Source organism: Paramisgurnus dabryanus, chromosome 1 (genome assembly GCF_030506205.2).
Source record: "Paramisgurnus dabryanus chromosome 1, PD_genome_1.1, whole genome shotgun sequence".
NCBI lineage: Eukaryota > Metazoa > Chordata > Actinopteri > Cypriniformes > Cobitidae > Paramisgurnus > Paramisgurnus dabryanus.
This window is the reverse complement of record NC_133337.1, coordinates 73,992,828-74,009,033: the sequence shown is the minus strand read 5'-3', so window position 1 is coordinate 74,009,033 and position 16,206 is coordinate 73,992,828. Positions and strand designations below refer to the sequence as shown.

The 16,206-nt window shown below is 38.1% G+C and overlaps 1 protein-coding gene across 5 annotated transcripts in view; it reads right to left on the bottom strand.

Annotated features, from left to right (window-relative positions):
• Positions 1-16,206, bottom strand: part of LOC135734533 (transient receptor potential cation channel subfamily M member 4-like) — a 564,782-nt gene that overhangs the window by 44,708 nt on the left and 503,868 nt on the right. For all 5 annotated transcript variants that reach the window (XM_065253375.2, XM_065253376.2, XM_065253379.2 and 2 more), the window contains 10 exons: positions 14,479-14,624; positions 14,298-14,410; positions 13,598-13,708; positions 13,461-13,504; positions 12,823-13,055; positions 12,537-12,652; positions 11,877-12,009; positions 3,471-3,645; positions 3,187-3,352; positions 2,903-3,084 (listed from right to left, as the gene is read on the bottom strand). In XM_065253375.2, coding sequence (XP_065109447.1) covers positions 2,903-3,084; positions 3,187-3,352; positions 3,471-3,645; positions 11,877-12,009; positions 12,537-12,652; positions 12,823-13,055; positions 13,461-13,504; positions 13,598-13,708; positions 14,298-14,410; positions 14,479-14,624 — 1,419 coding nt within the window. The remainder of the gene's footprint in view (positions 1-2,902; positions 3,085-3,186; positions 3,353-3,470; positions 3,646-11,876; positions 12,010-12,536; positions 12,653-12,822; positions 13,056-13,460; positions 13,505-13,597; positions 13,709-14,297; positions 14,411-14,478; positions 14,625-16,206) is intronic.

The following is a 16,206-nucleotide window of genomic DNA, read 5'->3' as shown; positions in this document are numbered from 1 at the left end:
CCAGCATGTTTGTTAAACTATTTTTTTTGTCCATTTTTAATTATAAAAACAAATGTGCCCAATAATTCTGCCCATCGTCGTTAAGGTGCTTTTTTCTCCAGCCAGTCATCGTTTACAATAATGTCTTACTTATAAATGCTTTATTTACATAATTAATGGTAGTTATTAAGATTAATTTGGTTTGGAATTAGTTAATATGTTTGATAAAAACTGTGATCAAAAGTTTGATGTAGCTTCCTAATAATTCTGCACACACTGTATTTCATTGCAGTGCAATCACTGTCATTTTGCAAGCAGCCATTGGTATATCATTTGTGTTTTTGACTGTGTTTTATCAAGAGGATATCTAACGACAGTGATTTAAAAGCAGTTCTGCTTACCGCACGTCAACTCGCTTCTCAGACGCACACTGACGTTGCATGCTTCATAAATAAGCCTGAAAAGTTGTGATTAATTTGGGCTAGCCAAATGTCAAATAAAAAGGACCAATGGGCTGCGGATTAGGTGTCTCCTGGGCTGGTCTGTCCGGAACAAAAAATCTTACTCTAACTTTTTGGGAAAATGCAGTACATAGCCACCGCGCCTTTTAGCGCCATTAATGAGTTACGTGAAAACAGAAACAAACAAAGAAAGCAACGGCCTACCTTGCGCGATGTACGAGTGTTATGGGCTGGTCAGACAAAATAGTGTGAGATGTATGATATGTCGTGTGAATGATACTCCTCCTTGTGGACTGCATCTGACACAAGAAACAGAAGGGGAGGGGCGGAGCCTGTTAAGAGATGATTGGGCCAGCCCAGTGTCAGTATGGAAAATGAACCAATGGGCCGCTGTTTCTGCTTTTTGGGCCAGTCGTTGGCCAATTTAAAAAAATCATATTATAGGCTATCCACCGGCCCCCAAGTGCGTCGGCCCACCGGGCATTTGCCCGGTATGCCAGATTACCAGTCCAGCCCTGGCCATACTTCACTGCAGCCAGAGTCTTGAGCTCTGCGCGCTCTTTCAGTGCGTGCACGGAGCCGCAGCAACACTGTCCTGTAGATCATTAAACTGTTTTTGTTCCATGTCAACTGTGCATACTCCCAGCAAAAATGTTTGGTTCCCAAAACGTTATCCTAACGTTAGAATAAGGTTCCCATAATGTTAGTTTTTGGTTCCCATAACGTTATTTTTTTAAGGTTTGTTTTTGGTTAGCCAGGAAAGTTTTCTTTACGGAAATAGAACGTTATTTTTATGTTAATTTAACGTTCCCCTAACGTTATAATAACATTAGAAGAACGTTAGTTTTAGGTTAGTTTAACATTTTTCTAACGTTTTTCTAATATTATTCTAACCTAAAACTAACGTTCTCCTAACGTTATATAACGTTAGAATAACGTTAAACTAACCTAAAAAATAACGTTCTATTTCCGTAAAGAAAACTTTCCTGGCTAACCAAAAACAAACCTTAAAAAATAACGTCATGGGAACCAAAAACTAACGTTAGGGGAACGTTTTTAGAACCAAAAACTAACGTTAGGAAAACGTTTGGGAACCAAAAATTGTTAGCTGGGTATCATGTCTGACATCTTGGTTTCGGTTTAAAAACATGCAGGAATTTGAAAATAAAATGCACGACTTGCTTTATAAATTAAGAGTTATTAAGAGAGATAAATTTCGGGAACTGATTATGTTAAAAAGATATTAAGATCGACAAGACACGCGCTGACTGACTGATCCGAAACGCAACGCACAGACACGCAAGTGCGTACTGACAGAATTCAAAAATATCTGTTTTGACAAGAATTTACGAAAGCATAATAAGCATTACGACAAACTTGCTGAGATCGTTATTATCTAAGTTCCATACAGCGTTTGCGCGAACATAACAAATTGTTTAAAAAACGTTCTCATTAATCTTCATCTAAATTAATACATAATCAGATATTTGTTTAAAATGACAAATAACATTATTATTTAGGAAGGTCTATCTATTATTTAAAAATCAGTTTTGACTTGGTTCAAAAGAAGCAACATGATTTTAAACAATAAGGTAATTAGAAAGATTTAATTCAAATGTTTCAGTTGTTATTTAAGTACTTTATTTTTATGTCAATTGCAATTCATGTCATAGTAAACTTCAGTTTAAATTTTGCTTTTAAAATGTTACATTTTCATATTTTTATCTATTTATTCTACTTATTTATTTTATATTCACCTAGATTGACAATGAAGCTTGCTTTAACTTGAAGTAATTAAAAGATCATCTGTGACCGAGGTCAAACGGAGACACAGAGTTATTAACGAATATTTTATTATCAGAGTGCAGCATTTTATCAAGGTGTTCTGGTCTTATGTGATAAAAAAACTAAAAGGGTAATTTTTTACAGTTTGGTTAAAAGAAGTTTGACAGTAGCAGCGTTTTTAAGATTTTAAACTACTTCCAAAACAGCTTGCGTTTCTAAATAAGGGACGCGCAGAAAATTTTATTCATGTCATTTTATAAATTGCACTCATTCACTTCACACACATATTAGGCTATTCGTGCTTTAAGGGGTTTATAATTTAGCGTTGTTCCAGTAAACACGTGATTATGTCTGGCCAATATACATTTTCAGATTGGGTAAATTAAAAAAAGAATGCTACCACAATTTTAAAAAGTTAATTGGGCAAAAAACATGGTTTCTTATTTTCAATTGGCTCAACCTGTTATTTCCCTTTGAGCTAATGTTTAGAGATCGTTGCCACAATTGATAAAATTAAATTCACAAAAAGTCTATTGGCCCAAGTGAAAAATGTCAATGTTACCAGTCACTAGAAAATTTTGAGTTAGGGAGGCAAATATTTTTTGACAGTGTAGGTTGCTAATATTTGGCACTATTTACACTAGGATGCAAATGGCATGTGCTTTTTCTAACTTTACCAAAATGCTGAATTTTGGTGGATGGGACTTTGCGGAGCCGTCTTTTGATCAAAAGATTGATGTGGGACAGGATGATAAAGGGTGGAGCCAGAGTTGGACGTGAATGATACTCCACTATCAGATTATAGCGCTGAAACTTCCAGTATGTGTCACTGCGCTCCTGAACTTTAGAGAAGGTATAGCTGCAGAGACGGACACAAGGGAAAACAAAGATATTACACTGTTACAGGAAGACAGACAGAATGAAAAGATCTATGGCTAAACAGATGGATGAAGAGACATACCTAAATGTGGCGATGAGTAGGTTTACAAGAAGGATGTTGGTAACAAGTAAAAAAACAACCAGCAAAATAACCACAAGCCAGTTGTGGGTGGTATCTCTGCATGGCTCTTCCCCTCCATCGATCAATGTCAAATTATCTGTGCAGTCTCTGTCCCAAGACTTGCCAGCTTAACACACACACACACACACACACACACACACACAGAAATATGCAATTAAGTCAATGTATGCCAACCAGAAACTGTAAAATATAATTCATATACAAGTAACATGTCTGTAACTTACTGTCTATTTCCTCTACAGGGATCTGTCCAAATATATGCAAATACGGTCTGTACAATACTCGTCGAAACAACCGATCAGGGCTTGGGTCATATGTGTAAAGAAGAGCTTGATTTGCCACTCCGTATGCACTTAGCCACAGTCCCAGAAAGAATAAGAAAAAGAATGCATCCTTTATCTGTGGTTAAAGAAAACATCCAAAATACAAAGAAGAGTGAAGAAAACTAATTTAAAGTACAGTAATGGCTGAAGCTGTTTGTGATTTTATTATAATTTATCTGTATTAAAGATGGTACACAATGGCCCGATTTCGCAGACAGGGCTTAAAAGATTTGTCCTAGAGTAAAATGCATGTTTGAGCTGTCTTAATTGAAAACTATTTAAACTGACATATCTTAAAATATATCAGTGCCATATCACGGCCGGTTTGGACTATTCACCTTATTCCGCCACGCCCCTTTTCAATTCTTCGCTCTTCCGCATTTTGTCAACCGACTTCCGCTGCTAATATGGCACAGTGCATTCTGTAGCTAGTGTGGTGGTTAGAAGATTGTTTGTAGTTCACTATAACTTTAGCGAAATAACAAATATCGTAACTGCTGTAAATGTTTTAAATTAGGAGCACGGAGAAAACTTCATACCAAGCTCGGATAGTCTTATATATGAAGCGGCCGCGGCAAGTAACCTATTGGACATATTTAATTACCTCGTCCTGTCAGAAGGAGCAGCATTGAAAATTATTAAAGTTCTTATGCCTACCAATATTTACACAGTGATTTCGTCTTTTTTAAAGCAAATGTGCACCTTAGCCAGTCCAATAACGATTTCGTTTTTATGTGGTAATGTACCATGATAGAATTCATTTGCAAACTTGCCAACACTTATTCCTTCAAATCAGGAGTCTTAAATCCTTTTAAGTGGAATCTACAAAGCTCACATATGGTTTAAGGAATTCCTTACAGATAATATCTGATCACGCTGTAAAGGTTTAATATAACTGCATGACAGGTAACATCTGATCACATTGTAAATGTTTAATATAACAGCATGGCAGGTAATATCTGATCACATTGTAAATGTTTAATATTACTGCGTGACATCTGAACACATTGTAGGTTTAATATAACTGCATGGCAGGCAATATCTGATCACATTGTAAATGTTCAATATCACTGCATGACATCTGATCACATATTAAGGTTTAATGTAACTTTACAACAGATAAAATCAGGTCACATTGTAAAGGTTTATAAAAATAACTATGGACTAAGAAACAACTAACTTTTCAGCAAGACCACCCTGCAATGAATTAAGACGCAGCTTTATCAGAGTCATCAGGAGAGATATGTACATTTGTGCCAGCTAAATGAAGCAGAAGCATTGAAGCAGTTTCTTGGACAGGGTTTACAGGACTAGGCCTTAATTATATAGGACATTTTAGTTTTTACAAACAAACCACATCTTGTGACAAAACAATGGCACTCATATATGTTGAGGTATGTCAGTACAAGGCGTTTTTAAATTATCGTAGCTCAAATAAGAATTTTAGCCTGGGACCAGCATAAGCCCTGTCCGGGAAACAGCAAGGTTGTTTTCCCATATCAGATATAGGTTGCTTCAGGTTGAGTTGTGATTTTAAGGTGTAGTTGTGGTCAGAGACGGATTGATCCTCCCTTTGTGTTTCTGCATCACAGTTTAGGAACATGTTGATTGTATCATCCTCACAGTTGTCCACTGCATCACTCACTACACATCAATGCATCTGTGAAAATAATAACCATAAACATTTTTATGTTAGTATTTAAAATAAACTTGCATCATGAGAATTAATATATAAATGACATCCATTAAACAGAACAGTGTGTGAGAGAGAGATGCATTAAAAAGAGACAGTAACGTTATACACACAACCTCTTAACTTCAGGGTTAAATAATATGTTGTTTAATAGGTCATTATTATCAATATCTGAATGACAAATGAACTGACCTTCTAGCATCTGAAATCTCGGTAACTTGTAGGAATCACGTGAGCTACTGTAAGAATGTAATGTACTATATTATATTGTTGTCTTATCTTAAATATAAAAATATAGGTGGGCAATGAAAATCATTTAAAATAATTGCATTTTATAAACTAACGTTACTGATCTTAAGTTTATTCGTAGAACGGACATCACAAATCTAACGTTAGGCGAAAGAGCACATTTAGCTAAGATAGCTTACCTGAAACTGACCACCTTTTCAACACCCGGCATGGCTTCAAGTTATTGGAACATCGTAGTCGAACCATTACTTGGGATTAGAGTGTTGCTCAGTCGGCTTCCCGTCCGTTAAAATTGGTAAGAAACAAACATAAAGCTTGAGTGAGCTTTTTAAGTTTAACGCGTCGCCTTCAGCCACTGCTTCTCAGCTGCTCATCATATGCAGCCGGAAGTACGTTGACAAAATGAGCGCAATGGCGCCGCCCTTGTTGTCGTGAAAAATAAGGTGAATAGCCCTTTACTTCCCGGTTAAATGACGTCAATGTAATGTCAATGTCAATGTTTTTCCACACAGGAAACATGAACGTTATATTGCACACCTTAAACGCAATCATAGCTTCAAAAACAGAGGAAAAACGGGACCTTTAAATGTGTTAAACTAATATTATAATATCAACTAATTGTCATGGTCATTATTTTTGAACACAATTAATGTTTAAAATCCCATAGTTAAATGTTGTATTTGGGTCTCAAAATTGCTAATGAATAGCTTTTTGCAGGTATTACAGACCATCTTGATTTCCGAGGCAAATCAATGCATGTACAGATGTGGCCTTTAAGAATGTGTGCTTTCTCTCTCGCGCGGCATCCAGCAATTCGTCCCACATAATCTTGCAAGTACTTTTATTTAAAGTTAAATAAATGTGTTTTGTTTCACAGAATATCCACCAGGTGGCGCAAGGAACAACACACCGAAGCCTTACAAGATTTGACTTAAACACTCAAAACGTTTTCAACACTGTATATAGATTTTACTTCATGCCACATCATGAGTCTAAGAAAACAAAATAAAATTTAAATTATAAATTATAAATAGTAATAGACACACAAATATTTACAGTAGTGTATATGGTAATACAGACATTTGAAAATCTACACTACAACATTTAAAGTAAATCCAAAAAGTTAATCAAGGTTGTCCTAAGACAACAGGATAATTTTTAGCCAACATTTATGAAAGGTTTTTATTTTATATGCTTTTTCATTGCATTGGTATCCGGGAGATAATGAGTGCATGCAGAATATTTAACTTCTTGAAAAAAATATGTTCTTTCCAACTGTTAAGATGATTGTGCGTGCAATGTGCATTTATATGAAATGCAACAGAGAATTTAGTTTAAGCTATCACTGTAAAAACATTAGCTGTAATTATGAAGCTGGTTGCCAGTAACTTACTGTAGAAGATAAAAACTGAAAATGTTTAATGTTCATTTAACGTTGAACAAACTGTTGCCAGTAAATAACATGAATGTAAAATCTACAGTAAGTTACAGCACTGTTAACCAGTAATACTGTATTTTCTACAGTGTACATTAAAAACATATGATTCTGCCTGTTAAAACCCATCTAATGTAATTTCTTTGTGGTTTTCTAGACAAAATCATTCTACTGTAAATCCCAACATAACGTAATGCGTAAAAATTGCGACTTACCCGGGTTCTTAATTCCGTGCAGATATTTCTTGTGTGAGTTGTGTCATAACCGAAATTTCAGGAACAGCTTATCTGTTTTTTAGCTTAACTTCTGACAAAATAACCACCATATTTTAGGTACATTTACAACGGCAAGTAGTGTTTCTTGGTAGTTACAGTATACCTACACTATGAGTATGTATCTGGTATTACCCAGTACTTACATTTACATTTAGTCATTTAGCAGACGCTTTTGTACTAAGCGACTTACAAGTGAGGTACACAATAGAAGCAATTATGGCAACATAAGAACAGCAATACATAAGTGCACTAGAAATAGTCTCATCAAGTCCAACACAATATACATAGCCAAGGGTATGTTAGTAATTTTTTTTTTTTTTTAGATAAAGAGGAAGGTAAACAGAGAAAGAGATAAAGAGAAGGGTAACTAAAGAAAGATAGTAAATCTGTAATTAGGAAGTTAGGTAATGGTGGAAGAGATGGGTTTTTAGCCGAGTCTTAAAGACAGCTACAGTGTCAGCTGATCGTGTCACGACCAGCAGATCATTCCACAGTTGTGGGACAGTTCCTGAGAAGGTACGCGTTAGTGTTTTCTTCCCTTTTTGAGATGGTACCACAAGCCGTCGCTCGGTGGCAGAGCGCAGTGATCGAGAGGGTACATAAGGCTCTATAAGCAAGCGAAGGTAAGGGGGTGCTGACCCAGTGGTGGTTTTAAAGGCCAGGAGCAGAGCCTTAAATTTGATGCGGGCTGCTATAGGAAGCCAGTGTAACTTGACAAAGAGAGGAGTGACGTGCGCCCTCTTTGGCTCATTGAAGACCACTCTTGCCGCTGCGTTCTGAATCATCTGTAGGGGTTTGGTCGTGCAGGCTGGAAGTCCTGCCAGTAGCGCATTGCAGTAGTCCAGCCTGGACAGGACAAGAGCTTGGACCAGGACCTGCGTAGCATGCTCATCTAGGAAAGGTCTAATTTTCCTAATATTGTAGAGGATGAATCTACAAGAGCGAGCGGTGCTGGCAACATGCTCCGTGAAGCTAAGCCGATCATCAATGACCACTCCCAGGTTTTTGGCCGTTTTGGAAGGCGTGATGGTTGAGGAACCTAGCTGAATGGAAAAGTTGTGTTGAATCTTTGATTCAGATGATATGACAAGCAGTTCTGTCTTCGCAAGGTTAAGCTGGAGATGGTGATCCTTCATCCAGAGTGAGATGTCCCTCAGGCATGCCGAGATGCGGGCAGAAACCGTACGATCATCAGGGTGGAACGACAAGTGGAGTTGAGTGTCGTCTGCATAGCAGTGGTAGGAAAAGCCATGTTTCCGAATGACAGAGCCCAGGGATGTCATGTATATCGAAAAGAGCAGCGGTCCAAGCACAGAGCCTTGATGGACCCTGGTATCAAGACGTTGGGGTTCGATAGAAGCTGCAGATAGATCCAGTAAGATCAGCACAGATGATTTGAAGGCTGCCCTTGCCTGCCTTAGGGCCTCAATGACTGAGAGCAGCGCAGTCTCAGTGGAGTGACCACTTTTGAGTCCAGATTGATTGCTGGAACACAATGCGTTCAAGAGTCTTGGAAATGAAGGGAAGAAGAGAAACGGGTCTGTAGTTCTCTAGCATAGCAGGATTGAGAGTGGGTTTCTTCAGCAGCGGGGTTATCCGGGCCTCTTTAAATGCTACAGGGAAGGTGCCAGTGGAAAGGGATGAATTTATAATGTGAGTGAGAGCAGGGATACCAGACGGAGAGATGGCCTGGAGGAGATGGGTGGGTATGGGATCTAGGGGGCAGGTAGTCGGATGATTAGAAGCCAAGACCTTGGAAACATCTGCTTCGGATAGGAGAGAGAAGGAGGGAAGGGAGCATGTCTCAGGGATTTGAGAATGCGCAAGAAGCGGCAGCTCGGAGAACTGACTGCTAATAGTTTTCGTTTTCTGCACAAAGAAGGAAGCAAAATCATCAGCCGTTAGGTCGGATGCAGGTGGAGGGGCAGGGGGACAAAGAAGGGTAGAGAAGGTCTTGAAGAGAGTGTGAGAGTCAGGTGAGTTGTTAATCTTTGAATGGTAATATAGGGTCTTTGCAGCGGAGACATCCTTGGAGAAGGAGGCAAGAAGAGACTGATAGAGGCAGAGATCAGAAGGATCAATCGATCTGCGCCACTTCCTCTCTGTAGCCCTGAATGTGGAGCGATGCTCACGTAGAACCTCAGTTAGCCAAGGAGCAGGAGGTGTGACCCGGGCCGGTCCAGATGTCAGAGGGCATAATGTGTCTAAGCAGGATGTAAGAGTGGAACAAAGTGTGTCAGTGGCATTGTCAGTATCTAACAGAGAGAGTTGGCTGGGAGCGGGCAGCGTGGAAGCAATCGCAGAGGATAAGCGGGAGGGAGAGAGCGTGCGCAGGTTGCGCCTGAACGTGACCAATGGGGGATCAAATGTAGCGACAGGGGGAGTCAGGTCGAGGTCGAGAGTAATTAGGAAGTGATCAGATGTGTGAAGTGGGGTGACCTGGGTGTGGTAGGTAGAACAACAGCGTGTGTAGATAAGATCTAAAAGATTACCAGACCTGTGTGTTGGTGAAGTAGGGACTCGCTTGAGGTCAAACGACGCAGTCAGGGTGTTGAAGTCAGCTGCCTGTGGTTTCTCCAGGTGGATATTGAAGTCACCAAGTACTACTAAAGGAGTACCATCCTCAGGGAATGAAGACAGAAGTACGTCTAACTCCTCCAAGAAGTGTCCAAGTTGACCTGGGGGGCGATAGATAACTAAAAAATGCATTTTAGTAGGGTGGATGATAGTAACAATATGCGATTCGAAAGAGTTGCTGTCACATGAGGGGGTTTGCTGTTGGAATTTCCAGTCCTTTGGGATGAGCAGACCAGTTCCTCTACCCCTTCCTGTTGTGCGAGGACTGTGTGAGAAAGTGTAGTTGTTGGAGAGGACAGCCGGAGTGGCAGTGTCCTCTGGTTTAATCCATGTCTCAGTAAGTGCTAAAACAGAAAGGCCAGAATGTGAGGCAATGGCAGTTATGAAATCTGCTTTGTTGACAGCAGATTGGCAGTTCCATAAGCCGATGGGAAGAGAGAGTGAGGCAATAGTGGAAGGTGGGAGAGTGCGGAGGTTATTAATATTTCTCCCGCGGCGACGTGATACAACAGATTTACGAGTTGTAATGACAGTAGAGATTTGAAAGCACATAGTGAAATTATAAGAATAGGAAATGTACAAGAGAGGAAAAAGATTGCTATATAGATAAATAGAAAAAGTTTGTACAAAAAGTGCAATACTCAAGTGCCCTGTCGGTGTCCCTGCTCGGTGGAGTCGCGCAGGTAGAGTCAATGGTCTTTACACTCTTCGGTCTTCACACGACGAGGGCTGCACGCGACCGCTGCCGCGGTGGACTGCCTGCTTTAATAAGTGCTTCAAATGTGGGCTGAAACTCAGCAGGCCACGCCCGAAAACAATCAACAACAAGTTAATGGCCGAAACTACTACTGTATTTACTGTAATACACTAACGCACACGAGGACACGCGAGAACAAACGCGGATTGCAGCACGTGAGACAAAGGTAAACAAGAGAGCGTTTCTTAGCAACGACACTGCGCTAAAACTTCACAAGTCTAAAATCAAATACACTTACACGTTTCTGTGGACTCCTGTTGATAACTGCTTCACCTGAAGACTGAACTGTTTACTGCTGTTTAAATACTCTCCTGGCATTGGCCACGCCCGAAAACAATCAACAACAAGTTAATGGCCGAAACTACTACTGTATTTACTGTAATACACTAACGCATGCGAGGACACGCGAGAACAAACGCGGATTGCAGCACGTGAGACAAAGGTAAACAAGAGAGCGTTTCTTAGCAACGACACTGCGCTAAAACTTCACAAGTGTAAAATCAAATACACTTACACGTTTCTGTGGACTCCTGTTGATAACTGCTTCACCTGCTACTTATCTAGAGTTACATAATAACTACCAAGTATGTAACACTGGTAAGTATAGTAATGATACCATTTCATTATTACCATGTCTGTTAGTACAACATATTTATCATATATGTACAAGGTAAGAACAGGTAGTGTAAAATAAAGTGCTACCCCGGTTGGTAGTAAGACTCCGTTATACATCACATCTCTTTCTTAGTTAAATCTTCTAAGTGCGCAGAAAAAAAATAAGACAAATGTTGTGCGTTTGGGTCAGATTTCATATATCCATTTTTTACCCAGTAAAACTAGGTTTTGACTATAACAAATGGTGAAGCATAATGAAATTGACGAAGAATATGTTGATGTTACTGGCAAAAAAAACCTTTGCCAACCAAACGTTTGCCAAAAAGCATGCATGTGTATGACATCATAGTATTAACAGAGTATTGAGAATCCATGTGGTGTCATGTTACTTCAATATCATACAGTATACGCAGCATGAACCTATCACATATATCGTCATCAGTACAGCCTACATGAAACATGACTGCCATCTACAGTTTTGGTATTTCCTGTGCCAGAGAGTTAATCCACTTTCTGCAGAATCCTGGAGAATGCAGAAAGAGCTTGCGTGATTCTTCTCCCTGTGACATGCATTTTTAAAGGACCACATCTGTACTGTATATGCTTGTTACCATAGAGAGCTTTACTTGTAATAAATTCACAACTTTTAGGTTATTTTTTACTTTTAGTATAAGACTTCTACTTCTGGCACTTCTATTTCTCTCACCATTTTGCCCAGTATAATGATTTTGGGGCCCAGCTGTCTGTGAACGGTGAAAATGTGAATCAGTCTGAGAGTAAACACCATGTAGTCCATACACAATATGCCACGTCCTATGCTGAATGACCAATTAAACATTCTGAAACAGACACAAGTGTCAAAAATACACATGTAGCCATAATCATATGAGTTAATCATCAGTTAATAAATACAAAATGAATACATAAGAAAACAAAAATCCAAAGCTGTACGTACATTTTATAAGATATATTTTTATTCATTAAGTCGCATTTATTGATCTTATTTAATGTTAATTTCAGCATTTACTAATACATTTATAAAATCAAGTGTTTTAGCTGTTAACATTAATTAATGCACAATGAACTAATATAATGAACTGTATTGACTATTAACATTAACTAACATTAACAAGAATTAATACAAAAACTATATTGTTTATTGTTTGTTCGTGTTGGTTAATGGATTAATTAATGTTTAAAACATTTTTGTAAAGTGTTAACGTTCTCTTTATTAACCTATTACCTAATTCAGTTGATTCTGTAGAGAGTATTGAATTAGCATTTTAAGTCGATTTGGATAAAAGTGTCTGTCAAATGCGTAAATGTAATTTCAAATGTAAAAGAACTAACTGTCAATGGTTATTACCTGCAGCACAGACCAGCAATGAAGAGGGAGATGGCTAGGACATCAAACTTATTCCACACATCCTGGAAATACAGCAACAACCTCTGGGCAACTGTCTTGCTTCCTACAATGAATGTCTAGCAGTAAAGGAGAAGACAATGTGAAAATAATAGATAAAGACCTTCATTTATCTAGATTAGTATGTTTTTTTAAACTGTATAAACTGCTATACTGACACAAATTTGATAGCATTATTAATTTATACTTAAATTATACAAAAAAATTATTTGAGAAATTAATCACCTACCTCTCGAATCTCTTCACACACGATTGTGAACACCCAGAAATAGAGCACATACTCTGAGGCCGCAGGGCCTTCAGGAGGAGGGGGCTTAAAGTCAACCAGTAATACATAGGCATACAGGAACAAAAATATGAAGTACATCAGAAGATTGCCGAGAAAGGAGGTGACGGGGGCATACCAGAACTTCTTCCAACGAGTAATTACAAAGGGTTGCTTTTTGCGATGGATCATTGTACCTGATTACATGAAGAAATGGAGAAGAAATTGAGAAAAAAACTAAAAGGAAGAAACACAATGGGTGTTTGTAAACCCCTATTGTAACTTCTAGCATCAAAACAGCATCATATATTGGTCAAAATAATAAACAATTTTATTGCATTGTAAGTGCCAATGTCTATGTTTTGAAAGCCTTTATATTAAACTGATAATGCAGCTGGCCATGCAGTACAGAGTGAACCCTAATGTTTTTTGTACTGATTTTTAGGGGTCCAAACACTTAATTACCCCTGAAATTATTCTGCCATTACAGAGGGCCAATTACTGTGAAAGCAGAATGTAGATGCATTAACTGGTGGCAACAACATTTAATAGAATGTGATTTAAATCTTCAAAAACATGGTCAGCAACTTTTAAAGTCAAACCTTTTGTTGGAGGTCTGATATTTGAGTCCTCTTGCTCAGCATCACTGGTAATATATTAAGAAAGTAACATATGAAGGCATGTCTGTCTACAAATACTTTACTTTAAAATGATGCATTAAATAGAAAGGTAAATGTACTGGTGTTTTATATCAGAGAAAGAGAAGACAGTCTCTCCATAGTGGCAGTCTGCTTCTGAAGCTGGATTTGACACCTGTGATGATTTCACCTCTTCCACATTCTCCACTTTCCTGTAGGACATAAATGTTTGTTTTTGAACCAATGCAACATACAGTCCAGACATACACTGGGCTCAAAAAAGCAAAAACAAATTTAAGACATGATTATGCGCTAGAATCAGAATAACTTTTTGTAGCAATATAAACATTTATATAGCCCTTTTTAACAGACCTATGGCCATTTTCAAGGCGCTTTTCAAGTTGACTCCCTTTCACTCACTCATTCATACACTGACGACGGTGTCAGCCATGCAAGGCGCCATCCAGCTCGTCGGGAGCAGATGGGGTTAGGAGTCTTGCTCAAGGACACCTTGACACTTGGTCAGGTGGAGCCGGGGATTGAACCACCAACCTTCCGGTTTGTAGACAACCTACCTGTGATTTTATTGTGTTGATGTACATCTTAATATTTAGCAGTAATATTCAGTGGAATACATGTTCAGGCATGAAATAACTGAAAGCGACCAATCGTTTTGTATCTGGTGTGACAACACAGTTTGTCTGCCATTTGCTTAGCAGTTTATCTTCAAGTTTAGTATGAACATACCTTAACAGTGCATCTAGGAACATTTTGGCAAATGTACATATTGTAAATGCTGACCTGAATTCAATGAGATTGGTGCAGCAGAGAGGAGGAATTAACATGGTCAAGATGACTTTCCACGCTGCAGTGCCTCTTTCCATATCACCCCACCAGATCTGAGATAACAGGGACTAAAAAGACGGATTTTAAATACACTGACCTTTTTGTACACTGAGACCAAAAAATTATGTTAACAGACCTGCACTCCATCATGGCTAAAGAAAAGGCGGGCATCTGCCGCCATGGCCATCTTCAGACAGGTGGCATTACCCCACACCTGAGACTTCCGGATCAAAAGCTTAAAGGAATAGCTTGCTTTGGTTTGGTAGCATGTGCTAAACACGTCTGTCAATAATGCCAATGGGAAGAAGAGAGAATGTTAAAAACTTCAAGTGATGAAATATTCTTTAAATATGTAAATAGTTCACCCAAGCATGAATATTATGTTATTCAATTGCCAGTTTAATCAATATGTATGCTATTTTTATCATATAAAGAAATCAATTTAAAAGACTTTATTGGACCTAAAGAGTTTACAGTTTCAATGCAGTTAAAAATTGCAGTTTTAACACAGCTTCAAAGGTCTCTGAACGATCCCAAACAAGGCATAAGGGTCTTAAACAAAGGCTATTAAATTGAGAAAATCCTTGAATGTTTTCCTTTAAAAACGTATTTTCTTCTCAACTGAACAAAAAAGACATCAACATTTTAAATGACATGGGGGTAAGTAAATTAAAAAAGTGGAGTAATACTTTAATCAAATACCTCTTATTCAAATGTGCTTAATTCTGCCCTTCAACTTGCAAAACGACCGTGGATTACATTCAAACATTCCCCCGTGAGTACTTGGACCTGAGCACAACCCGTATGTGGCAATCACATGGACCACAGCGCCACCTAATGTGTCGTTCAATCTTAATCTTTCACTTTTATCATTTGCAATGTTTCTAGTTACATATTTAGGGATTTTGCAACTGTTTACTATGTCTTGTCCAAGAAGCATTTGCCTTTGACACTATTGATCATTATAACTTACTCTCCCGCCTAGAGTCTGGCTTTGGTTTACCTGACTCTGCTCTGAGCTGGTTTAAGTCTTATCTCTCAGATCGCAAACAATTTGTTGTGTTGGGTGGCTGCAGATCTGAGGTCGGTGTGGTAAAAAAAACGGTGTACCTCAGGGGGCATATTACAGAAACTTTCTATCTTAGGTCTTAACTTAAGATATAATGTGTTAAATTAAGATTTTTCACAAATTCATATTACAGAAGCAAATCTTAAGTTAATTTAGGATTCTCATCTTATCTCACCAAATCTTATCTCATCTCTAGTTAGGAAATCCTAAATTCTTAATCATATTCGGCTATCAACTGTCAGGTCTGTTACCAAGCAACCAGCAATGAGTGAGCTGCTGCTACAGTAAACAAAAGAATTGTCCCTTTTATTTTTAATGGGGCAGAAAAATAAATTTTATTAAATTCATTGTAATCATAGTCTGTGTTTTTATTAGTGTTTTAGTACATCATCTGTGAGTTACCATTACATTTAAACATTTAGCAAATGTGACTTACAAAAATGAGAAAACTATTCTTCCTAAGTGTTACTGTAGGATATTACTGTACATTTCAACATTTGAAAGAGATGTGTGAAGAAATAGATGCTGAGTCAAATGTGTACTTTATTCATTGTGATCCCATCAATTGTTCATGGATAAGATGACTAAATAGTTTTTTAATAATGAGGGATGACAGAGATTGAAAGATCGCTCCACTAGTGAGAAACATTGTGATTATGTGAATGTGTGAAGGTAAATATATTCAAAGAGTAATCCAAAAACAAACATTGCTGTTTTTTATCCTGCACTTTGTTAAAAAAAATTAATGTCATTCTCCCTCAGTTCTATCATAATGTGATTGTTTCAGCCTGCTAT